Source organism: Sphaerodactylus townsendi, linkage group LG04, assembly GCF_021028975.2.
Source record: "Sphaerodactylus townsendi isolate TG3544 linkage group LG04, MPM_Stown_v2.3, whole genome shotgun sequence".
NCBI lineage: Eukaryota > Metazoa > Chordata > Lepidosauria > Squamata > Sphaerodactylidae > Sphaerodactylus > Sphaerodactylus townsendi.
In genome coordinates this window covers 76,278,585-76,304,872 of record NC_059428.1, presented here as the reverse complement: position 1 = coordinate 76,304,872, position 26,288 = coordinate 76,278,585, and the positions used below count along the sequence as shown (strand labels likewise).

General features: G+C 38.5%; 1 protein-coding gene across 2 annotated transcripts in view; it reads right to left on the bottom strand.

The window, feature by feature from the left end:
- DMD (dystrophin) overlaps nt 1-21,146 on the bottom strand; it is a 1,175,169-nt gene extending 1,154,023 nt beyond the window's left edge. The window contains exon 1 of one of the 2 annotated variants that reach the window (XM_048495459.1): nt 20,881-21,146. In XM_048495459.1, the coding sequence (XP_048351416.1) occupies nt 20,881-20,977 (97 nt within the window). In that variant the 5' untranslated portion in view covers nt 20,978-21,146. The remainder of the gene's footprint in view (nt 1-20,880) is intronic. The other variant, XM_048495460.1, reaches the window with a different exon arrangement.
- Nucleotides 21,147-26,288: the final 5,142 nt, after the last annotated feature.

Genomic DNA, 26,288 nt, shown 5'->3' with positions numbered 1-26,288 from the left:
AATCTAAACCTGTGGATAAACCATTGTTGGGTACAAAGAAAAAAATTAACTGGAAACTGAACTTATAACCGAGAATAAATTCCATGTTCTTTATTTTGGAGGGGAAGGGCAAGTTGCTTACTCTTCTTTTGAACTACAGCTCTTTAAAATAACACCCATAATATTAGCCAATCAAGCTATTTTTAGTATCATATCTTTAGAAATAATCATTCTATTTGTTAGGCTTTCATGATAACTTTAATACTCACACACACACACACAAATGCCTCCAGCAATAGTCACACTCTGGCCCCTTCCGCACACGCAAAATAATGCAACTGTTTGCAAGTGGATTTTGCCATTTCGCACAGCTTCAAAGAGCATTGAAAGCAGTTTGAAGAGATGCATTTCATTTTGCATAAAAGTCTGAGGAATGGAGCTACTTTACAAAGAATGGCTTGATACCTAACATTCCTTTCTAGGAGGGACTCCACATTTCAAATGTGGAAACGCTTTATGTCCTCTCACCACCTCTCCAATTCCAGAGTATATTACTTGTTTTTACCAACAATAATTACCCATTTCCCCCCAGTTCTCAATGTGAACTAACTGCAATTAAGTATTCTACTGAATTTTCCACTTGTAATTAGTATGTTAAGATTAGCACACTGAACCCTATACCTACTGAAACATTTACTCTTTGCAAAGTACTCCACCTGTGATCCTGAATGTGTAATTGCCTTATTTAGGAGAGTTTCGTAAACAATTTGCATTGCCTTTAATTTCATGCCTCCTTCTTTTGACAAGGTAGTGTGTCTGTGCATGTACATATCTAATTCTTATTACAAAAGCAGATCATTAATATTCCATTTTATAATGGGGAAATGAAATACAGAGAAACTGACATACTCAAAGCTATCTAGTGAACTGTTTTCTGAGCAGTGACTTACATGCAAGTTCTACACATTAAAGTCCAAACTTTATGCACTGACTACAATTACTGTTTGTTTAGGGCTTACAAGATGAGATACATGTCCATTTCTCATAATGGTAAACAAATGTCTGTGCTATTCAAGGACCATCAAAGCAATATCACCATCCTCAAAATGTGTCTTTTCTCAATAGCCATTGTGAATGCACCATCCATAAAGGTGTATCCTGAAGGGGAGGGGGACTTTATACAAATGAACAGTGAAGTGGAAAATTCCTACTTCGTTTTTTGATTAGCATGACAATTTCTAAAGCATATCAGTACACATATTTCCAAAAGGACAACAGTAAAAAAAATCTTATGAAGTATCTAATATTGCTGCAAGGTGAAGGTAAAGATGATCCAAGCATTCTCTGGAAAATTTATTAATCTGACTTGGAAGAAATATTCTGTTAACCCTAGTATCATTAATCTATTCACTGATAATTAGGAGATTTTATGATTTATTAAACATCTTGAGATACAACCAAGTGTCAACTTCCTTTCATTTTATGTTACCAAACCTAGTAAAATGTTCAGGATATTTACAGTTCTATTTAATAATCCACATTTTTCTCAAAAAACAACAAAAATATTTTAATAACCTTAAATATCAGATAGCAGCTCTTAGCTAAAGGATGACTACATTCAATGCAAGAAAACTCTTCATTTTCTACTTAATATTCCAGTTTTTAGAAAGTTATGCACAGCAATACTGACTTAAAGGCAGTCATCCATCTTCTGAAGCTTCATCACGATCCTGTCAGATGTGTTGATCAAGTTGTTTCAATGTCTACAAGGACATCAATAATATCAGAAATAAGGAAGATATATTTTTAGGATTCAGTGGCCAAAGTTTTGGGATGCATTTATAGAAGAGCTTACAACTACCAGCAGATGGCAGGCAGCAAGTAACATACTAGGAAATAGAGGCATGAGGGGCACTGCACATCAAAGGTGTGATGTCATTTCTGGGCCAAACCCATGCTATTCTACCATTCAGTGAGTTTCTGCTCAGTCATAGAATGCTATGATGCCACTTCTGAATCAGGCTTGGAAATAAAATCACATTATCAGCACAATGCCAGATTTTTCTATTTTTTTTCTTCCACCAGTCTTTCCAGTGGCAGCAGATATGGGGTTACCAGGTCCCATAGCCATTAGCAGGGGAGGGGTGGGGGAATCCTACCATGCTTAAAATGAGGCCTAGGCCTTGATGAATCCTGCATGACACCATCACTTTGACAACAATGAGAAGACACTCTGGTATTTGAGAAAAACTCTATGGGAGAGGACATGTTTGCAATAGAGTTTTGCCCAAATACTTGTGTCTTCCCTTTCATCACCTGTTTGATGACATTACTTCTGGAAGGGATGCCATCATGCTGGTGACATCAAGGCCTGGTAAGACCCCTATTGGCCAGCTGGGTGTCACCAGAGGGAGGCACCAAAAGTGGGGAACTGGGAACCCGACATGGGTATTGGTCATTTTGGCAAGAAGTTTGCAGTGGAAGACAAGTCAAACCTAGCAATAGTCAACTATTATTAAAGTATCTTATCATAATCTCAAATAAGTTTACATAATTAACTATTGCATGTTTTGGGTTGAATGCCAGGATTCCGTCCTGGCCCATATGGCATGTAATTATGACACTACATCTCCTCAAAAAGGCAAATTATACAAATTAAGGTAAGATTGAGGAACATGCCCATTCATGTCCACACTATCCTGTGAACTCTTTATTTTTTATGATTTTGGGGTTTTTTTTAGAAAGGCATATCAGGGGAAATGGTGAGTTAATACTGATAGTCTTTTTTAGGTCTTAAAGAGTAAACAAAATGGTACAGGAGAGTTCTATACATAGTCCTTAAAGGCTTGGAAATCCAAGATAATACTAATCAGCAAGTAGTTAATTATCTTTAATTCAAAAGAAATATTGAAACGAACTTATAATAGGCTTCAGCCAGGGCAGGTTCTAAAGTTGCTATTAAATGCATACTTTTAAGGCTGTGTGTGAAACTCCAGTTTGATTAGAGTTTCAGTATTTCAGATAAGTTACTGGGAATGTTGAGGGCAAAGGAAGGCTAAATTATGATCTGTTGCTCAAGCTAGATGTTTATGAAATATCAAATGATTTGAAATAACTACAGAAGTTAAAGCAGCAAATTAGAATTTGACAGTTCTTTCACTGGCATTATACTTTATCACAACACTGTCATTTTTTTCATTCTGTATTCACTATCAACAGCTCCACTTTATCCTTCAGGAATGGGGGGAAGGGAGAAAGAGGTCTTAGGAGACAGTATCCCAGGAGAAAAATTAAAAAGAAAGAGAAAACCACTACTTACAGGAAATTCTAACCATAGAGTCCTTTGTGATTCCTAGAGATTAGGGAGGTCTCCTGTTATTGTTGTTGTTGTTTGTTGTTGTTTTGTTGTTGTTTGTTGGAAAAATATCCTTGTAGTAATTACAACCATGACAACAAAAGCCAACAACAAAATGATGAATTCATGATGGGTGATGGGATGACAATCCACAAAATAAACACCACCACAAAAAACATAAAACACCACTGGATATCTACACTGATGCAGTCTAGAAGGCAGAACTCTTCTAGTGAGTCTAGACCAGGGGTAGGGAACCTGCGGCTCTCCAGATGTTCAGGAACTACAATTCCCATCAGCCTCTGTCAGCATGGCCAATTGGCCATGCTGGTAGGGGCTGATGGGAATTGTAGTTCCTGAACATCTGGAGAGCCGCAGGTTCCCTACCCCTGGTCTAGACTATATCACATAATCTGACCTAATGCAAAATTCTACAAATGGTTGAAAAAATCCTAGTCTATATCACTACCATCTACTGGCTATTTAACAATACCTGACAGGAGAATCAATCTCATACGTACAGATGAAAGCAATGCAACAGGCCTAGCCTGTGCTTTTTTCTTTTCTTTTCTTTTCTTTTGCACTGCTCAGATCTAATCATCTTGAACAACTTCAGAAAGGATGTCAGTAGCATGCAAAACAGGTTGACGCATTACTTCAACTGTGTGTGCCATTTCAGTTTTGCTTCAAGAACTGCGTGCAGTTGGCTTCCATTTATTTATTTATTTATTTATTTATTTATTTATTTATTCCACTTTTATACAGCCCTCCCCAGGAGAGAATATCAGAGTGATTTACAACATAATACATACAAATTGGATAAAATAAGATAAAATACTAAAATTTATACAAGTTAAAATGCAGCGCTCCAAGCTTATAAACATTTAAAACAGATGGCGTTCAACCTTTCATTCCTCTGACTCTGAGGGGGGAACAGCGGATCTCAGTTGTTAATGGGCACCTATCAGCAGCCGGCCTCCCCAAAAGCCCGGCGGAATAACTGGGTCTTACAGGCCCCTGCGAGATTCACTATAAGGTCCCCACAGAATCGGACAGCTGGCGGGAGAGCATTCCACCAGGCAGGGGCCAGGGCCGTAAAAGCCCTGGCCCTAGTGGAGGCCAGCCACATCATAGAGGGGGCGGGGACCTCCAGTAAATTGGCCTCTGCCAAACGCAGAGACCGACGTGGGACATATGGGGCCAGACGGTCCCTAAAGATGAAGGTCCCCAGACCGCGTAAAGGCCTTAAAGGTTCCAACACCAGTACCTTGAAGGCGATTACGAGAATTCCAGCAGGAGCCGAAGTGCCAAAGCTGATTGCCGCGAAAAGCTTACGCGGGAAACAGTGATGTGGTCTCTGGAGGCACCTCCCGTGAGCAAACGAGCCGCCGCATGCTGGACCAGTTTCAATTTCCGAATCAGCCTCAAGGGTAGGCCTGCGTAGAGCGAGTTGCAATAGTCTAATCTGGAGGTGACCGTTGCATGGATCACTGTGGGTGAGATCTCTTATCATCAGGCTGGGAACAAGCAAGCATGAGTCTGAATACCTCCTCAAATACTCTTAAGGGAGTGAAATACAGCACAGGTAAAGCATAAGATAGCTTTAGTGATATTTGGGAGAGCAAAGTCAGGGTGACACTAAAATCTGCAGGAAGGAACGAAGAAAGGGAGCAAGTACAAAAGGAGGAGAAAGTCTACACATTCATAAGTTCCTGCTGCTATCTGATCACATTTGTGTAAAGAAGCATCCATATTTACTAATTTGAATATACATCCCATAGCCATTTTGTGGATCTTGGCATCACAACTTACAGTTACTGAGCTCACAGGAAATATACATGAATATACATTCCTTAGCCATTTTGTGGATCTTGGCATCACAACTTACAGTTACTGAGCTCACGGGAAACCTACCATTCCACCCAATAGTCAGCTCATTAAAGTTTTCCTGTGCAATTCTATTTGTGAGATGGATCAAAGGCAACCAGTTCAGATATATAAAGTGTTATTTGTGCCAACCTATTTCCCTGAATCTTACTCATGATACTAATATGCTCATCCTCATCCATTCAGGACTTTAAAAATCACCATTAGAGCCTGGAATTTGGCCTGGAAACCAGTATGGAGTAAGTGGAGAAGGAACAAAATTGTAGTGATGGTTCCTATGATCAGTTAACACCCCTGCTGCAGCAGACTGTACCAATGGATGTTTCTGAACTCCAGTAAGCACATTGCAGTTATCTTCTCTAGGCATTATCAGGGCATGCACCACAATGATCAGGTACCATTGGAGTTTATGTGGTCATGCACATGTAGCTTTATAACAAACAAAGAAATGAACACTTTGTACTATTTTTTTTCATTGTGGCCAGTAACAGTTGCTTTTATGCATTATTACAGCAATAACAGTTAATAAATAGTTCAAGCATATTATAATGCTATGAAACAAACATACAAAAACTCAATCTGACTTTGTGCTATATTTTTTAAAAATAGGCTCTGGCCTATATCCCGGATACCCTAATTTTCTATCCAGCTTGGTCAGCTGTAGAAGAAGAAAAGTTGGTTTTAATACTCCACTATCATAAAGAGTCTCAAAGCCACTACTTATAATTATCTTTCTTTCTCCTCCCATTCCACAAAAGGCATCTTGTGAGGTAGGTGGAGCAAAGAGAGTTCTGAGAGAGCTATGGCTAGCCCAAGGTCACCTGGCAGGTTTCATGTGGAGGAGAGTAGAATTAAACTTGGTTCTCCAGATTAGAGTCCACTGCTCTATGCTGGCTTTATAACTATCTATGTACTTAATATTTTATTTTGCACCACTCTAAAGATGCCACCTCTCCAGTTTATGGACTGTGACAACCTGTCTATATAATATGAAAACTAAATCCATATTTTCAGTTGGAGTAAAACACACACACAAACTGGCCATTTTGTTCATGTCTCTTGAAATCTATTTCTAATCAATGGTGTTTACTATTTATCTTTGTATCTCCCCAACAACAGACAAAATTCTTGGGAGATCAACTGAGCAAAACTGAAAAGTACATGTGGTACTTTGATATTGTTACTTTAAGCCCAAATTCCAGAGGTTTTCTAGAGGTCTTATGACCATTACTGAAGAAGGAATTTAACTTAGACCTAGATGTGGCCTGTTCAGTTAGTTAGTTAATGTGTTTCAGTATACACAGTTCTTGTGATACTACTGTCTCTAATACTGATTCTTTCCCTGTCCAGAGATACAATACCGCGTTTCTACCTATAGCCAAATATTGATTCCAGTAATACTAAAGTGTTACATTTCTCTTCATGCCATTCTGCATGCATCTCAACATTTCTAAACTGTGGGTATTTTTATTGAATTGGACAAATGATGTTCAAGCCTTTTTTTTTACCCATGAGTGGTTACAGTTAATTTAGACTCCAGTAATGTAAAAGGAACCAAGCTATCCAAGTTTACCAGGCTCGAGGTGGGGGGTGGGGTGGGGTGGGGTGTAGAGCTGAGATTAAATCCTATCACAAAAAGCTGAGCATTTAAAAATTGAAATTTTGTAGCTCATGAAACTCTTGAATAATTCAAGATGTGAAACAAATCAATTATTTTGGATTGTGCAATTTATTTTGTGTGCACTAAAAACCTACTCCTTCAGAAAACAAGAACTAACAATTGAATTATTTGGGGCTAATGGGGCTATTCTTGCTGTTCATAAATATCCAGTTTACTTCTTTTTAAGACTGGAAATTTTTCAGCTTTTCGTGAAAGCCAGTTAACAATGCTATTTCATGGAATTACTCAACTCTTCAACCAGTGTGAAGTACTAGGGAATCCTATTCCAAGTTCAATTTAATTTTGGATTTGAATGCACTAGAGAAATTATGCTTGTGTGACTTTGTTTATTAAAACAGATAGAAATTAAGCAAGCACACAGGTAAGTGGTGCTGATTGAAAATTCTGGGTCGTAATATGTTTCCAAGGTGTAGGATGCTAAGAATATATTTGATAAAATCAAGTTCCAGTAAAGTATTTCTGTATCAGACACAGAAGATGAATCCTGAGAAGTGCAGTTTTTAGTTCTTGATTAGGATCAGCATAGCTAACTTCTGTAATCCTACTTACATTCATTTTTTAAGCCTTTATTGGCATACAGAACATACAATATAAATTAAAATTACTAGATAAAACTTCACACTGGATCATAAGTTCAGTTCGCAAACCTCAGCCAGAAACTTTGCCACTGCGAGACAACAGTCAAGGTCATTACAGTTTAAGAGCATATTTACTTTATCAAGCTCTGTAAGGGTTTTCATAGGGTCAATGATTTGTAATAAGCTGGATCTTGGATTCTGGTAAAGTGGGCAGTGGAGGAGAATGTGCGCAATGGAATCCAACTGCCCTGGACTGCAGGGGCAAAACCTCTTATCGTTTGGTAGACCCTTGAGTCTTCCTCTATGGAGCGGGGATGGCATAATGTTAAATCTAGCCAGCATGTAGGCTCTCCTATATATAGGGTTGGTAAGTGCTGCAATATAGTAGGCTGGGTTTCCCTGCACGAATGGAATTGCCACGTTCGTTGGCGAACAGGATTTGTTGGCCAAGCTCTGCAGTTGTTGATAATCCATTGCTAGTAGCCGCTCTTTGATGAGGGCAAATGTCTCAGTAAGGGTTAGCATGTTCAGAGAGTCACTATCATAGCCCAATTCCCCAATCTTTGTTATAACTGATGTGCACCATTTAGAGTGATGGAGTTCTCTCAAGGTGAGTTGCGTCAGTGAATTGTTGGAGCTTTGATAATGAATATGCAGCCAACATTAATTTACATTCATTATGACATGAGATTTCCTTGTATCTCACTTTTCTTCCATACCTAAGACTCATTAAACATGGGACCTGCCATTTGCAAGCACATCACAGGCATTCAGATGGGATCATGTGATTGGAAGAAGGGATCCAAAGTAATGACCTCACTACTGTCAAAACCATAACAATGGGCAAATCCCAAACCAACAGAAAACACAGGGCAAGTGCCACATGTTGAGGAACAAGCCAGTTGTCACGGCCACAGAGAACTTTTCTCAGTCTCTATGTGACATCTCAATGTCCCACTGATTTTCACAAAATGTATGCAAATAAAGGTCAGAGGGAAGTTTCTCTTGCTGTTTATATAGGAGGTCCTTCCAAAAGAACAAAAGAGACAGCTGCACAGGGGCCTGAACCAGGGCCACACCTGCTTTCAACCATTCTCTTGAGTCTTTGTCATTTGTTTTGGCTAAACACCATGTCAATCTGTATTTAGGTACATCTTGCATCTTCTTCCTTATTTTTGTAAGGCTTGTTGCTTTCAATTTCCTTTCTTTTCTACCCAGGTGTTATTAGCATTTTTTCCCAGTAAAACTCTACATAGAACCGAATATCTCTTTTATGAACTGATAAAAACAATATAAAGATTTCTAGTTATTTCCTAGTCAAGTCAAGGAACCTTTATTGGCATAATAATAATACAGTGTTGTGTGCATAGGGTTCATTCAGCTGAATAAGAAAGAAAAAACTGGCATAAGAATATAAAATGAATTTTTATACATTTAAAAGAGGAGAAAAAAGGGGAAGGAAGATATTGTTCAAATTTTGCTCCTGGAGCTCTGGAGTCTAGAAATTTGGCGACTGCATCATTTACATCGCTGCTGGTGTTGTCTAATAAAAAGATAATCTTTTGTAAATTAGATGCATGCTCTTTTTTAATCAGTGGGGTTGACAGATATTTGGTTCTGGGTACGGTGTAAGGGGGCAGTAAAGTAGGATATGTTCCATGGAGTCTACACAATTTCCATTGCATGTACATAGCCTTTGATGAAAGGGAGTTTTGGTGAATCTCCCTGTTATACAGCTGATGGAAGAGCATTGCAGCAGGCCAACATGATTGCTCTTTGAAATCTGGGCACAATTATTTGATGAAGGTATTGGGCCTTCCTATTTCCAATATAAGGAATGCCCAAGGAAAGAGGAGAGCAAGACCTGGAGGCCTTTTCAGTTAGGGTTTGATGTTCCTGATCAAGCAGCCTCCTTATCAGTAATTGAAAAATCTCTTTCGATGGGAGCATGGCCAAAGAGTCCAAGGAGTAACCTAGCTTAATGATTTTAGATTCAATAATGCCTCACCATTCAGAGTAACAGAGAGTCTGAAGGGCTTTGTACATCAGAGAGGTGGCATCACAGTTGAAACAAAGGTGCAGCCAATATTTGAACATGGCAAGCCAGGCTCTTGTCTCTAAGAGGTATTGTCCAGTCTCGAGGCACAGAGTGCCATGGGGCACACAGTGGGGCACACCCAGGAGTCTGTATAGAAATCGAGATTGCACTCTCTTAACTGAGTTGGACCAGGAGCCTATCCAGAGTGAAACTTCATATAATAGTTGCTGGGACACCTTGGCATTAAAAGCTTTAATTGCTGCAGGTATGACTTGTTTGCTCTTGTTATAAAAAAGCACAAAATTGCCGATACACTGGCCATGGAATTTGTAATGGTGTGATCTCTGTAACTGGCCCAACCCCCTCTATAATGAAGATGCATTCCCAGATATTTGAAGCATTTGATGTGTTCCAACTCATAGCTTTCTAGCATCCAACGGGATGGCTTCCACGATCTTGAATACACTACAACTTTAGATTTTGGGGAGTTTAGTGTCAGGCCATTATTAGTACAATATTCATTACAGGTCACTAGTAGTTGCTTCATTCCAGTTTTAGTATGTGACAACAAGACTGGCATATAATCACTGGCATATAATAATAGGGGGATTTGATGACCATCTAGATTTGGGCATTTAAGTACTGTTTTCCAAGGATCGTGTGATGCAAAGTTCTAATAGTCATTGTTCCAGCTCTTTATAAAATTGTATTTGTTTAATCATTTGGGGCACACATACTTACTAAAACAGTTTTAAGTCATCCAATTGTAACTTCTGTGGCCAACAACTCTCCCATTTCATCCTTAAATATCAATTTTGAATCAAATTGTGTTTTTATACAGAAAACCACTCCTTTTTTTCCTGCTATCAGCAGAAACAAATTCTTGGCCCAAAAATTTGTTGACCAGATATTTCCTGACTTGTTTTTTTAATGTGTGTATCTTGTAGGCATATTATATCAATTTTCAAAAAAATGGAAAGTCTTCCTCCATTTTGTGAATGAATTAAGTCCATTAACATTCCAAGATGAAATTTTGTAATCCATCATGTTTATTTTTCTTGTGGTGTGTCAAAGTCTTTTTTATATTTACAAACTCCTCTGCTTTTAAGATTTCCAAAATCCTGTGTCTTTTCCCTTTAAAAGTGAATTACATCCCTTCAGGGATTTCCCATCTAAATGTTCAGTCAATCAGATATCTTTTGTTCAGTCAATCAGATATCTGTATTCTCTCCTCTTCTTCAAACATTTGAATGGTAACTCCTTTAGTATTATGATTTGTTTTCCATAAATATTCAGGTTGTTTATGAAGCGGGCCTGTTTCTTATGGATCTAGAATTAAACTTGACAAGGCAATCTCTTAATAATTTCTTTTTTTAGCATATGTGGAATTTATGTGGAAAGCCTTGTTAATCTCTTTCTCCTTTATTCTTCTTTTACTCCTATTAACTGGACTAACTGTTGTAAGAAGTTGTAAGAAGTTGTTTAATGTTGTGACGCTCAGGCTGATTCCGCATGGGCCAAAAACAGCGGTGTGAAAACGGTGTGAAAACAGTATAAACTCTTTTACAGCATTTTAAACCCTTTTACACCATTTTCACACTGTTTTCACACTGCTGTTTTTGGCCCATGTGGAATCAGCCTCACACTCAAGAATTGTTCTAAAATGCATGGAGTCTTCTCTTTGTCTATATTCCAAAATTAGCAAGCTGGTCTTGGAGGTTCTCCTTTTCTTCCTCAAGGTGTAACACCTTTTGGTCAACCCCATCTAACTTACTTGTCATTTCCTTAAACACCTCTGCCAGCTTTTTAGTTACTGAATCAATAGCCTCAATTCTGTTTGTTTTTTTGTCTGCTTCTTGTAACATTGCTGAATTTGCCTCCATTCTTTTACTCATATCTTCTAATGTGGTTTGAAGTTTACTGAGAATCTTAACCAAATTGCCACACTAGGTTTGTCAGGAATCTGTTTCACCTCCTTTTGGACATTTGATGTAGAGGAGTGAGATACAGATTATCTCTTCACTGTCTACTTGGAATCTTTAGGTCTCACTGTACCTTGTTTACCTGCCATTGTTAATTCTTCATTATTAATTCTTCAGATTACAATTACCTAATCTTCTTAACCCCTTATCAGAAACACCCAAGCCACAGTCTTTTTATTCTTCTCCCCCTTCTCAAAATATTTCAGTTCTCTGTCGTACCCTTTTGTTCTGTATTTCTTCTGCTGTCAGTTACTTTCTGCAGAAGACTCTGATACAGTTAGGTACTCAAATTCTTTCATCTCTCTGCTCTGTATTTCCTTGTTGTCTCAGAGGATTTACGTCATAAGGTCAAGGGCTTACTCTTCTCATTCACTCTGTTTCTTTATCTCTCCCTTCCTGAAAGTGGCTAGAATTTCACAACACAGCAATAAACAGCTCTAAAATCCCACCTCCTCAGTTCCTCTCTCTTTCTGCCTTGTTTTCTGCATACATATGTAAATCTTGTGCAGCAAGAACCAATCAAATCATCAAATTCTCATAAGTTTAAAAACACTTTTATCTCTCATTTATCTTCCTACAGATAGTGTTTTAACAAAGTTTCAGCAGCATTTTCTATACTTTTGTATTGAATGTTTATTATTCATATCTTCTTACTTCATTTTTTTGTTTTCTAGTTATAAACTTAGCAGTTAATGCATGGATCTCCACACTGATCTGTTCTTACAAAACAGTCAGTAATTAACACTTCGTGGCCATATTAAGTTCTGAGATAGGATCTTTTTATCCCTCTGGGATCCAAATATTCCAGTTACATGAAATCTGGGTTGGAACAGCTTTAATCTTCTTCAAGATTTTTCAGCAGGTTTAGCAAAGATGACAGTCTGTCTCCTAGGGATTCAACTCTAGGGAGGGAAAAAGAATTCTCTGAATCCTCTTTCTTGTTGAGGAGACCCCTTCCTGAGAAACATGGGTAATCTCAATTGGGTCTGAGGCAGCCCCCAGACCTAACCCCCCTCCCCCATTGGGTTCCTCTGCTCTCACAGAGAAGCTGCAGCTGGTCCCAAGCTCAGACTAGAAGTCCATGTTAACTTAATTCTCATGCAAGATTTTTCTAAGAAGCTTTTTTCACTATGATTGCCACTCACAAATAGTTTTCCCTCCTTAATGATTTCTTATTAAGACAGAGGCACTCAAATGAGCTAATTAAAATTGGTTTTATTAAAAAAAAATATTCGCATGAACTAGCCTGGATCTCTCAGTAAATGTTAACTGACAAATATAATCATATTTCTCCAGGGAGCAAGCAGTATATTTTCACAGTAGTATCTCATATTTTATTAGCTTGTCATGTCTTCCCTACATTCTTAGGATGGCCATCCTGTCAATCTAAATTTAGATTCATTTGGAAACCTAGATCTATTCAACACAAAGAGAAAAAAACCCAGATAACAAAAACCCTTCAATACTTCTATTTCTTAATCTTTACAGTTTTTGGAAAACATGCAAATCATCATTCACATGTTCCTCAAATGACCTTGGCTCAACACAATATAATATGGAAAATACAAACTAGGTTTAGTTGAGGTGGGTTTTCGGGGCTGTGTGGCCATGGTCTGGTGGAACTTGTTCCTAATGTTTCGCATGCATCTGTGGCTGGCATCTTCAGAGGTGTATACAGAGGCAAGTCTGTGTAGACTTCCCTCTGTATACACCTCTGAAGATGCCAGCCACAGATGCAGGTGAAATGTTAGGAACAAGATCCACCAGACCGCGGCCACACAGTCTGGAAAACCCACCACAGCCAGTTGAATCTGGCCATGAAAACCTTCAACAATACAACAAACTAGGTTTGTTTTCCCAATCCTACATATGAAGTCTGCAGCGTGACCTTGGGCTAGTCACAGTTCTCTCCAAACTCTCTCAACTCCACCTATTTCACAAGGAGAAGGGAAGGCAATTGTAAGCTGCTTTGAGACCCCCTAAAGGTAGAGAAAATGCAGGGTATAAATCCAACTATTCTTCTTGTTCTTCTAGCAGAACTGACAAATTTTGTAACAAGCAGGTGCGGCAGGCAATCCTGCTATGTTCAACAACTGTGAGCTGAACCTCAAATCTCTGTGCCTCACCATTATTTGACCTGTACACCTACACAACAGCATTAAAGTAGTATAGTAACTGCAGTGGATTCATTTGCTTCTCCCTTTTATATCATGTTTGCATCTGAACAGTAAGTGAAATAAATTCTCCCCCAGAGTCATGGAATATTGGGGCAGGTAATTAAACTATATGGGATGGGGTTCCTGTGACTCTCATAATGTGCTTATGTAAAATAATTTAAATGATAACATGTTAAATAGCAAATTGTAAGATTTTTTTTCAAAAATATAGTGTTTATAAACAGTAGCTGACTAATTAATTTATTCACTTTTTAATATTATTTCTATGAAAAAGGATGCCGTGAGGACAGGTCTGTGGAAGAGAGGGAAAGGTAGGATTTTCATTGGACTATGTAAGAAAGTGTACTTTACTATACTGTTTCAATATACAAAAAGTAGTCTAATAAACAAGGCATAAGCTGTTCAAAAACAGCCCAACTGCTAAGTGAAAAATCAGCCTCCTTATCATGACTAACAAACAGAAAGGGAGCTACACCAGTATATTTTTGAGCATCTCTTTTGGGACCAAAGTATTACAGCAGTTACATTCATATGTACTGGGCCCTGTGCACTTAAAAATAGTAAAATTGCAAAGATTAAAATGGCAGTTTTGACCACATCTTTTTGTTCAATTTCAGGTTTTAATAAGTTTTCCCAATGTGCTTTTTAAAAATGGTGGAACATTCTTACTTTATTTTGGGTGAAGAGAAACTGGACTGAGTTTTTTAAAAATGGAGCCGTTAGTACTTAATCTAAGTCTCTATGTTATAAAGTATGAAAATAGACATGCTGAGAACTCTGTGAACCTATCTTGTTCAAATTCATTTTATGACACATGAGGTAAAATCTTGACTGATTTGCTTTGATGTTCCTTGTCAAAGCTCATCAAAAGCACAGTATACTACTATGTATTCCCTGTTTCGTAGGTGATTGATTGTTGTAGTCTGCAGCTGCTTTTGTCCAGTATGCAAACCAAATCACCTCATTTAATGGAAATGAATCAGTATCCCATTGGGTCATGATTATTCAGGTTATTAAATTAACTGTCTTCTATAAAGCAAGGAATCACATGCAGTTTATTATCAGACGCATCCTTTACATAACATTGGATGTACCACACTGCATGCTTTCTACACTTGTGCAGTCAGTAGAATCTATTCAAGAAGTGATTTCAACAATTGTTTAGCCAGACAGCACACTGGAGGTGTAAGCCTGAATGCAAAAACCTCCCAATAGTGGAATTTGCAAGTTTGCTTGATTTTTAAATAAATAAATAAAATATAAGATGCTATTGGTAAGCAACAAGTAATAATATGAAAGAAGTCATTTTTGCATTTGGAACATGGTGGGGCAATGTTTCTGTTCCCTTGTTATCATTCTCTAGACACTGAATTTCTGTGGTGATAATTTTAGAAGCTCAACATAAGCAGTCTCAAATTGTCACACTAATCTGAAATCATCAACTAGGCATAATGCACACCAAAGTATGAGAAAAAAATACCTGCTTTCTTCAGAACTATTTTGTAACCTGTTTATGTGTTTTATACACACACATTCACACATAATACAAATCACAAGAGTCCTAGACTTTGCTACCAGATTACCAAGTTTCTAGTCTCATTTTTTCTCTATTATCTCTTTCTCTCTTAGTCTTAAAGAAAGTAATCATTTTTTTTAAAAAAAATCAAGCATACCAGAAAAGTAAGCCAATTACAATTTCATCATATAAAGTAGGTCTTCATATGCAAATTCTCATGTATCTAACTACCTCTTTATTAGGCTCTTCATTCTTACAGAAAATCTCTAGTGATTAGCATCTAAATTGGGAGTTAGCAAGATTTTGTTCCTCCCCTTCTCATTCTCTGTTTTTACATCCGAAAAATAGTTTTCATGAATATCTTGATCTGGGATTTCCACTTCCTAGGGCAAAGTTTGATTATCCCCTGGAGCATGACTTCTGGAATACTAAGCATTCTTGTGAGGGTGTATTCCTATGCTTCCTCTGGTGTTTTTAAAAAGCCAAGTTGGACTCCAGAAAACTATTTAAAACTGGAATATGACAGAGAGAAATCATAGCATGATATCATTTATGTGCTGGTAGGTATCTGGAATTGCAGTCTCTTTTTTGCACACATCTCAATACAGGTGGAAGTAGGCTAGGTTCAAGGTACAGCAAAAATCTGCCCCATTTTTCTTATTTGAACAATTCTTTTCCCAGTATATTATAGAAAAGCACTTTCTAGTTTTGCCAGCTCAGCAACTGTGAGATCATTTTTTTTTAAAAAAAGGATTTTCAAATACTTTATTCCAGTTGCAAAACTCAACAATACTTAGGAACAGATGTCTTGGCCACATCCGCCTTGGCATCTGCTATACTATGCTCAAAGCCTCAGAAACTTGATTTTCCCCACCAGTGTCACACGTTGAGGTTTTCAGTGTATTACCACTATCAGGTTTATAGGTTAAGTTTTATATTGTGTGATTGCTGTTTGAATAACAGCCGTGTTGTGAGCCACCTCGAGCCCTTTGGGGCTTATAAGTTGAATGAATGAATGAATGAATGAATAAGTCAAACTGCTGTGAAAACAAGAGCAGTTTCTGTTTTATTTAAACTCTATATATTTTTTGCCAAAGATAAACAGAAAAAGTGAGTGCCCGATGTGCGCATTTCAAGCTTGTAGCGTGCTCATTTTATCGTACCTTCCAAGCTTTCCTCTCAAACACCTTCACTTGTGCTTCACTGCTTCCATTTTTTGTTTCCACTCTAGACCACTTACATTCATTTCAGACACTCTTAAAGTTCTCATTTTATTTTTTACAGTTGACATGTAGTTCATCTTTTAAAGGAATACAAAACAGCTTATTTAAATGTAACTATAATGCAATTAGAAATTACTTAACCCATTAACAAGCCTGACATAAGCTCTTGATCCAGCTTGTCCTCTAGCTGAGATTTTAAAAATGTAATTTCCTCATTGTATTCCCAACATTCATTGTTGTTTAAACCTAAAGAGTATTTTCCCCATAGTTCCAAGCTACTTTCAAAGAAAAGAAGGGTTTAAGTAGATAGAAATCTGATATTTCTTTAATATCACTAACTTTCTAAAGGAGGAGTTGGGATTTCCATCATGTTCTGGGACAATTTTAGTCATTGTCTTACCCTCCCTTCTTACTGTTGAAGCCACCCATCATCTGATGTAAAAGTCAGCTTTTCTTATTTTCATGCACCACTGTAACATGCCAAGTGAAGGCAGATGGGCAAGGACTTGTGTAAACTCTTTCAAATTAAACAACTTTATTTCTTTAAAGCATAAATTTCAGGGTACTACAAGAACATAATCTAGATGCACTAAGCAAAATAAACAAAGGGGCAGTTACTAACTAGATACTTATAAATACAAGATATAGCTGTTCTTTGTTGGTTGCTGGATGCCCCCATCCCTGGTACACATGCAACCTTCTTTTGTATCATTTCCCTCTGTCATATTTCATGGCAAAATCTTGGGGATACAGCTATCCTCACACATCTCAAACAGAGAAATCATTCCCCCTTTCAGGATCCATTCCACATATGCTCTAGGGCCTTCAGCCAGTCTGAGTGCTAGGTCTTAGGGTCTCAAACCCACCAGCCTTGGACCTTCCAGTTAAGAGGTATTAATACATCAAAGAGCTAGCATGTTTTCCTCTAAGTTGAGAAAAGATGCTCTCTATCTAAAAGAGTATCTTCTCCCCAATCACAGAGATGCCAGGATTCTTCATCATCACCATAACTGTCACATCATCTCTTGCCCAGAGCCGTAGTGAGGTGGAACTGCGCCAGGGGCATGTGTGTGTCCTCAACCCCCACTACACCCCTGCCTTCTCCTGCAATGCCCTGCAATGCCCCTGTCATGTCCCCACACTGGCATGTGCCCAGGGCAAGATGCCTCCAGTCCCCTGGGCACTACGCCACTGCTGTTGCCCCCAGCTTCTCAATCCATCATAGCAGGACCCATAGTGAGAAAGATGGTGCTATGGCCCAATAAAGGACTAACAGGTTTTGACTTGATTCATGACCTATATTTCTTTGGCAAGGAAGAACTGTATCAGTATTCTGTTATTTGAATCAAAAAAGTAAGCAGTCACTATTTCATACAATGTCGGTTCTTACATTTTGAGTTCGGACTCCATTCCAGCCTGTTGTTTGAAAACTTGATTTTAGAAACCAAGAGTTCCAGATTCATTACAGGCATGAGACAGAGAACAGGCAATCATTGGTATTTACAACAACGTACAGCTAACAGGTGCTTTTAGGCACTACCACAATACAAATAAAGAATGCTTATTTGTGTGACTTTAGTTGCTCCTTACTTGGCTACTGCCTTACCTTCCTAGTTACCTCTGACACATATTATTTCTTCCCTCTCATCACGTGGGCTTAGATATATCTACATCTGCTCTCCTGCTGGGATTATTCGGCTTCTTTTGCAGGTTGGATGATGAACAACAGTGATAAAAAATGGGACAGATAGTAAAGGCCAGTTATAAATAAATGCAACCCAAACCAGCTTCAAGATTTCAATGAATACAGACATGCAGTTGCATTCCTAAATTATCATTGTGTGCATTCTGTTCAGTTATTAGCGGATATGGATAATAAGCATCTCAATCTTTTAACATCTTCAACATATTGTGAAATACAGGCAAATTATGTACCAGGCTTTCATTTTTTCACTTTCTCATTAAGTCAGAAGTTCTATGCAAAGTTTCTTAGGAATAAGTCCCATTTAACTCAATGGGACTTACTTTTGAGAAGATACAAGGAGCAGGATTGACTACCTGCTTCTCCAGGCTTTTCTGTTAAAAATAACTATTGCAGCTGAGTATGAATAGAAGTGCACACATTTTGTGTCCTCTGTGGATGTAGTTCCATCCATATTCAACTTTCAATAATTGCTTTAACATAACTACCCATTTTGTTCTCATTACAAAATATAATTCCAAATACTAATACATTTCAAAATGTTCAAAATGAGGGGAAATGAATGATCATTATTGGAAACAACAGGACAAAGGAGAATTAAATTACACACTAGAATAAATGCCCTTTTATCTGGATGCATTCATTTCCATTTTCAGCCTTGAAGCCTTCTATACATGCACACGCTGTAGTATTAACTAGAAAAGCATCTATTGAGGCAAAAGTGCCTGGATTAGCTGAAGCAAACTCCAGCAACTCCAGCATTTCATGACTTGAAAATTTGACTTCAAGCTTGACAGGAATTTTGAAAAATTATTACCATTATTGCTAGAGAAGTCAGTTTGCACATTAGACTGCTTAACACCATCCTTTTATGCTAGGCTCTTTATATAATCAACTGCTAGCTCCACCTAGTGTTGCCATAATTTAGTCCAAAGTTCACATCCTTATTGACAAAACCTAAGGAAAATACCAAGTCACTATTATTAACTGGAAGCTGATAATTTTCTGTATCTTCGCAAAGGAAAAACCATAAATGTACATTTTCATATCTCAGACAACTTCCAAAAAAGATTCCCTGCATTCTGAAAATGGACTCAATAAAAGAGAACATACTTATATTATACTACACAGAAAGTAATTGCTGAATTCTTTGAAGTAATGAAACCTGCCCAAAGAGCATTTGGAAACAGTAGATATGAAACGAAAGGAAAAAATATTTTTGGTCTGAGTGTTTATTTTAAATTCAATAAAAAGTTGAGGTGATCAAGTTCTTAAAGGACAGGTTTTGTTTTATTTGTATTTCTAGAGCAGTGGCTTAGGCTGCTTGTCTGTTTTTGGATGTAAAAGCCTAATACAGGTCAGCCTACACATAGTTACATCCTACTAAAAGCAACTGACTTGAACAGACTTCAAAGGTTGTATCTCTGCTACTATTGAAATCCCACTTATACGAATCATCAGCCATCAGTCCTTTAATTTTAGACACATAAAGAGGCAGTGTACAGTAATTACAAGAAAGTTCTTTGATCAGATGACAAGAGTTCAAGATCTAACCTACTGGGCAGCCTTCCCACCAAATTAATGTACTATTATGCTTATGGATGCTGGGTTTGTTTCATATTGTTTCTCAAGAAGGAAATATGATTTATGGAGCTCAAAGATCTTTCAGCCCTTTTAATTCCACCACCTTACACTTCCAAACACAAGGCATTGAATTCAATCAACCACCCATACTCCAAATGATTTAACAGGCAGAAACAATGTTGTGTTGACAACCTATGTACCACGGGCACAGTTAAAAGATTGCATGCTGTGATTCAAGGAAGGGATAGAAGTGAGAAGGAACAGCATATAGAACTGAGAAGCAGCATTTTAAAATAAACTGAAACTTTGTTACAGTTCACCTGAAGCTCAAGTTTATTGCTCATTTCTTTTGAGGTTCTTTTTTGAAATAACATTCCAAACAACTACAAAAAGCCCCCCTGCAGTCTGGAGCACAAATTAAATTTACAAGCATGCCATCCTAAAAACAATAGTCCCACCTCAAATGATTTTGCATTTGCTGTCATTTCTCATTAATATTTTTTGAAATGATATCTGAAACAAGCTGATACAGTCAAATTAAGAACAGCAGTCCAGTGAGAAATGATAGACCCAGCTGGGTAGACATCAAATTGCCAAAACATGAACAGTAGCTGAAACAGATGCTGGAGTTGCTGAAAGACCCTGCAGGAGAGGGATACATATCTTTCTGATAATACACAAGTAAATAAACAACAAGAACTTGAGAAGAAAATCATCATAGAGCAGCAAAGTCAAAACAGAAGCTGCACAAAGACTTGCTTCTCTAACATGTTCAATATGGGCAGCTTCTTTTCCTTAATCCATTAAATATGCCAGTATAACAAAACAAGACCTTGCAGCTAAACCATTTGGAATATTTTTGGATCAGAGGTTATCGGTTATGCCTTACCCAGGGCTTCACAGACTTAAACAACACTTTGCTGAGTAACCATACATTTTCATAACTATCTTTTCTAGGCAAGACTCTCCCTGAGGTGAGAAACAAGCACAAGCACATAATGCAAACAGAAATCCAATTCAGAAATCCATTGTGCCGAAGCAACACTGGTTTCAGAGAGTTTCAAGACCTGAGCAACAAATCCTCTGCCACCATCAACAGAGGCATATATTAACATATGCTTTGTCATGGTCAGTTTCTAATGACATTGACAGCAATTCAAAGGCTTTGATCATCCTACCTTCCATGCCAGCTGCTTTTCTTGTCACTCCATCATGCCAATAAGTTGGCTGCGGTAACAAATCAAGATAGTGCAAAACAGCATCTTTCCCCTGCATCTGTCATCTTCCTGAAAGCATTCTATTGCTGCCGACTGCTGGGAACTAGAAAGTCTATTTGAATTCCAGTAGCTCCTCTTTCGCATGATTCAAGTTAGGTTAGGTGGGCATGCCTAACATGATTCTCTCCATCATTTATTATGCAGCTGCTATACTGCTGGTGTGGTAACCACTCTGACTTTATCTGATACGCCAGTCTGGCAAACCTTTACCTTAGTGCAAACACACAATGAGACACAGCGGCATCCTGCATTTAATAGCCTGCTCTCTGCCTCAGAAAGCTGTGCATCTGCAAATCTGTTCTAAATCCTGGCATTCGTGTTCTCTTTAAGGCTGATTATAAAAGCTTGCAGCTTTTTCTTAAACATGATTGTTTGGGTGGGAGGAGGGGCATTTTCCTGCCCGTTTTTGCTTCCCTTCACTCTCCTTCTCACCCACCTCTCCAGATTCTCTCCTATTATTCTCACTTTAGTTAAATACTTACCAATTCCTAGCAAGGCACAGTATTCTTAAGCAGAAACTTTGCTCAGAAAATACTTCAGAAGCCACAGTACTGCAGGTGGATTATTCACAGACTCAGCCATGCTTCATTATCAACATGACATCCATAGCAAAATTACATTCCTACCTGTGCATCCTAATGAATAGCTCTCTAATGAGAGAGCAGCCAATTCAAACCTAATAGAGTTTTTATACCTGCAGGTGATTTCTTGCTTGTACCTGTTATTTATGCATTTTCGGCAGACAGTGGCTTTCATGATTCTGTTAGTAGCATTTTATCTTTAAAGTGACACCAGGTACAGCTGAAATAATTGACAAGTGATAGATCAGCAATGCTCATTTAACACTATCTCTTCTCCCTTTCTATCACTGCCACCGAACAGATACTGCCTAAACAATACCAAGAGCCCTCTGCATTTCCAAAAAGTTGTTTTCTGGTCCTTTTTAAAAATATGCCTTTACTATCAAGGAGAAAATAAAACATGCACATAACTTTTTAAAAAAGATAGCATGACATCTGTTTGTTGATCACTGTGGAGGTGTTTTTTTTTTAATGGTGACCTTTAAATATTTTCCACAGTACTCTCACTCTTCTTCAACAGGTTCACCAAAGTGCCCTCCATAAGACAAATGGGAATTTAAAATGACTTATCCCCAGATTATGAAAACAGTGTTTTGTATCAAAATATTTTGTCCCTCAAATCAGGGGACAATTTTGTATTAATTCTTTCATAAATCAGTTACAAGGATAAAAGAAACAAGATGTGAAGTCTGTGTTTGCATTGCATATTTCCTTTGTCATGGACTCACAAGGAGGTATAGTAATGGAATCAACTTAATATCTTCAAACAAGAATGACATGGCACATTATAACCTTATGCTGGCACAGTTATCAGCTGCACTGACCTGCAGAAAACCTATGGTGAAGGTGCAGCTCAGATCTATTTTTAGTCAGACAGAAACTAATGTTGTCACACTTGGAACCTATTCACATCCATTTCCTAGAATACCAGTGCATGACCAGAGCACATCATCTAGCTAGTCAATGATACCATCTGGAATCCAGGCAGATTCTAGGGATATCTAAACAATAAAACTAAACAATAAATATATTTTGTAGTTCATGTATCACAACACCTTCCCCCAAGGGACTTCCAATCTTAATAATAATGTTTTGATAAAGCAAAGAGAGAGGAAATGGTTAATGTCAAAAATTCAGAAGTACCTGGTAGGGAAAAATAAATTGCCAAACCTTCAATGAACCACCTGAACAATCCTTGTATAGTACACAATTGATTGTTTTTAATTCATGCATTCAGAAATTCTCCAATTATATTCAACTCCTATACAGTTGAACATGTAATACAAACCCCTTATTTATCCTAGTGCTCATCCCTGGTCCCAACTGAACGCACATTTTCTCTTTCTTACAAACAGATATACATATGCAAGATATACATGCATTCACTACAACAACATAAACATGGCTTCTCTCTATTGCCGCCAAGGACAGGACAACCATTGCTCAGAGTTCCCCCCGCCCCATGCCCCAACAATCACCACACACTTGTCTGTGGGTAAAATGTTTTGGCTATAGCCCAAACAATTTATTGACAGCAATGGAAAAGAAGTGTGAGGCGCAGCATGGGACATGACCTGAGCACTGGGCAGCCCAAGAACTGTCACCCAGTGAAGCCTTTCCTTCATGCTCCCCCCCCCCGGGTTGGAGGAAACCAATGACCTTGTGCAGCCTTAGTGGAGCTCCATTGGGTGGATGCCTCTTGCCGGAACAGTCGTGAAACTTAGCTGGGTGGGAGCCTCCTGCTGAGAAACTGTTTCTGCTAAGGGGTGCAAGCCTCAGTAGCCACCCTTGGCATCCTGACTCACGTCTTGCTCTTCCAAACCTCATGAAGAGATTCCACTCAAAGGGGGTAGCTCCCCAGCTCCCCCCATCAGATCAGTTCCCATGCACAATCCCCCAGGTTGGCTATGACAGAGATGCAAGCATTAGAACCACAACTATGAGGGAGAGGAGGGTGGGAAGCTCGCCAAGCCTTGCAGCAGTCATGGCCCCTGGCCGGTCCATCTTCATGACGTTGCAGTGCTGCGCCAGCATCACAATGCCTCCTGCCCACCCCGGGCATGGCTGCCACCAGCCGCTCCTCCATTCAGGCATGCTGGCCTCTCTTCTTTGCCCTTCCCCAGCTGGCAACGGTGACCGCAGTATGTCCCAGCCACTCCTTTCCAGAATGTAAAGTGGGATTGTCAGTATACATCTTTTAAAAAGCTCACATTCAGACTGCTCTGCAGAAACATAACCAAAATGTTAGCTTTTAGATTGGTTTTTTTTTTTAAGGTTATGGACAAAACCATAACTCAGACACAATCACACAACACCAATCCTTACAAGATGTTTTTAAGGCCCCCAGTAGTTTTGAGAAAAAGAATGCTGTTTAATCTATGGATTGATTTGACCAGTCATGAAAAAATTTCCTAATTGTGATATCCAATAGCACATTAATTTACAGAAAGACCTACTATATGTTTTCTGTAAGCTCTCTATTTTCTTATTTTGAGATTTTGGTAATGGCAAAGAAGTACCAATTTTTGGTGATGGCAAAATAGCAAAATTAGATACTGTTGCTGCAGATCTGATAGTAAGATTTTGAGGGAGACAGTTGAAAATTGCAATGAGATAGAAATATGCATTATGTGCCAACTGAGCACTCTCCATTGAAAAAAGCAACACAGGTCTGTGACAAAGATCATAAGTATCAGTCTGGTCCATCTTGAGCTGATCAGAAATTCCTCATGTTTATTCTCTTCATATGCTCCTGGGGTCTCAAAATACCCATTTTGTTACAGTTCTTTGCATCTGGCTATTTACCTAGTTTGCCTCATAAACATTTGCTCGACAATACAACCAGCTTCAATAAAGACTGCTTCATTTCACATTTCACGGGATATGAGTCAAGGAATTTGGCCTTAATATGATGCCTTTTGGATGGTATCTCTATGGATGTGCATCTCAAGCCAAAATTATACCAGCAAATACCTTATAAATATTTCAGGGGGTATTTCAGGATAAGTATTTCAGGATTCAGGATAAGGATTTCAGGATTCAGGATTTGGGAAACCAAAATCCCAGAAATATTTAGAATTTACCAGGAAGATTGGGAGCCATGGTTTGAAGGTTCCTGGGGACCATTTCCACTCCCCTTCCCCCCTTTTCCTCCCTATGGTTTTGCAACTTGGGAGAGTTCTATGGGCTGGTCTGTCAGTTGCAGGTTTCTTTCTCAGTTTTAAGAGTTTTTTTCTTCTTTGCAACAGTTGCTTTGTACTCCTTCTGCAGTTTTGACACTGTTATTCACTGGTCATTGCCTGAATTTGTTCTTCTCTGGTTTGACATTATTCCTGTGGAGTTTGTGCTGCCAGACTGGTAATGGGATTCTGCTTGATATTCTGTACATTGTCATTGGTTCTGCTGGGATTGCAAAAACTCCTCAACCCTTGTTTGCATTTATTCTGCTGTGATCCTTTGGTTTGACATTAGTCCTTTTGAGCCTTTTGAGCCAGAGTGTCTCTGGGTTCCACTGGGCATTCTGTACTTTGCTATTTCTTGTACTGGTTTTGCAAAAGCATCCCACCCTTCAGTTTCTGCTCCACTGATTATATGTTTTGACATCAGTCCTGTTTAGCCAGTCTGGCACTGGGTTTTGCTGGGCACTGTGTACATTGCCATTAATTCTGCTGGGCTCGCAGTATCCAAGTTGCACTGGGTTCTCCTGGATATCAGTACATTGTCACTGGTTTTGCTTGACTTGCAAAAGTTCTCCCCCACCTTTAGTTTAAACTGCAGAGATTCTCTAGTTTGATTTTGGTTCCAGTGGGATTACTGGGCTCTGCAATGGTTCTGCTCAGCTTGTTGCAATGGTTCTTTCATGGAAGGCATGATCAGACTCATGATTGCTGCTTGGAGGTATGGATTTTGCAGACAAATTATTACATTGAAGAAAATAAGTTTTCATAGAAACATCAAAGAGAAAGCATGAAGTGCAGAGATTACTTCCAGATGCCAAGAAGATGAAAAGATGATTTCATTATTTATTTTTCTCCTCCCATCAACTAACTGGTGCACCAGAACTTCACAGCCTCAATATTAAGCTTGTCAACTCAATTTTAGGAAATTTCTAGAAATTTAGGGATGGGATCGCTGGAAGAAGAGTTTGAGAATGGGAAGGAGCACTATAGGGATGTGATGGCATACAGTCCACCTTCTGAATCTGGAAAGAACGCTCTGCCCCACCTGGAGGTTGGAAGCCTTATGGGGGATTAAAGAGAACTCTATCCTAGCACCTGATTCCTTCTGACTAAAGATTGATTCCACATGTCTCTCACACATGACAGCTAGCAGAGACAATCAGATCAGCTAATGAAACAAGATGCAGGATTTACTTGATATCCTATATCTGGCACCATAGAGTAACGTGCCCTTTTAGAGATTTTATGTAAAATAAGTTAGAAAGACTGCATCTGCTCCTCAGTCAGTAGCTGCACATATCAACAAGCTGATTTTGCATTCCAAGCAACAGAGGTAGCCCTATTATATAGTTACAAAGTGCGTAGCTATAAAGTGGCTATCTAAAAAATGCTGTCAAGCTTCTTTTTGTTTTCGGTTCAAGTCATTTCTGAGCTGAATAAAGATAATAAAAGGAAGACTGACTTTGAAGGGACCATAAACTTAGAATACATAAATTTGGAATACATACATAACATAATTTTCTTAGTATCTGCATTTCAACTGTTAGAA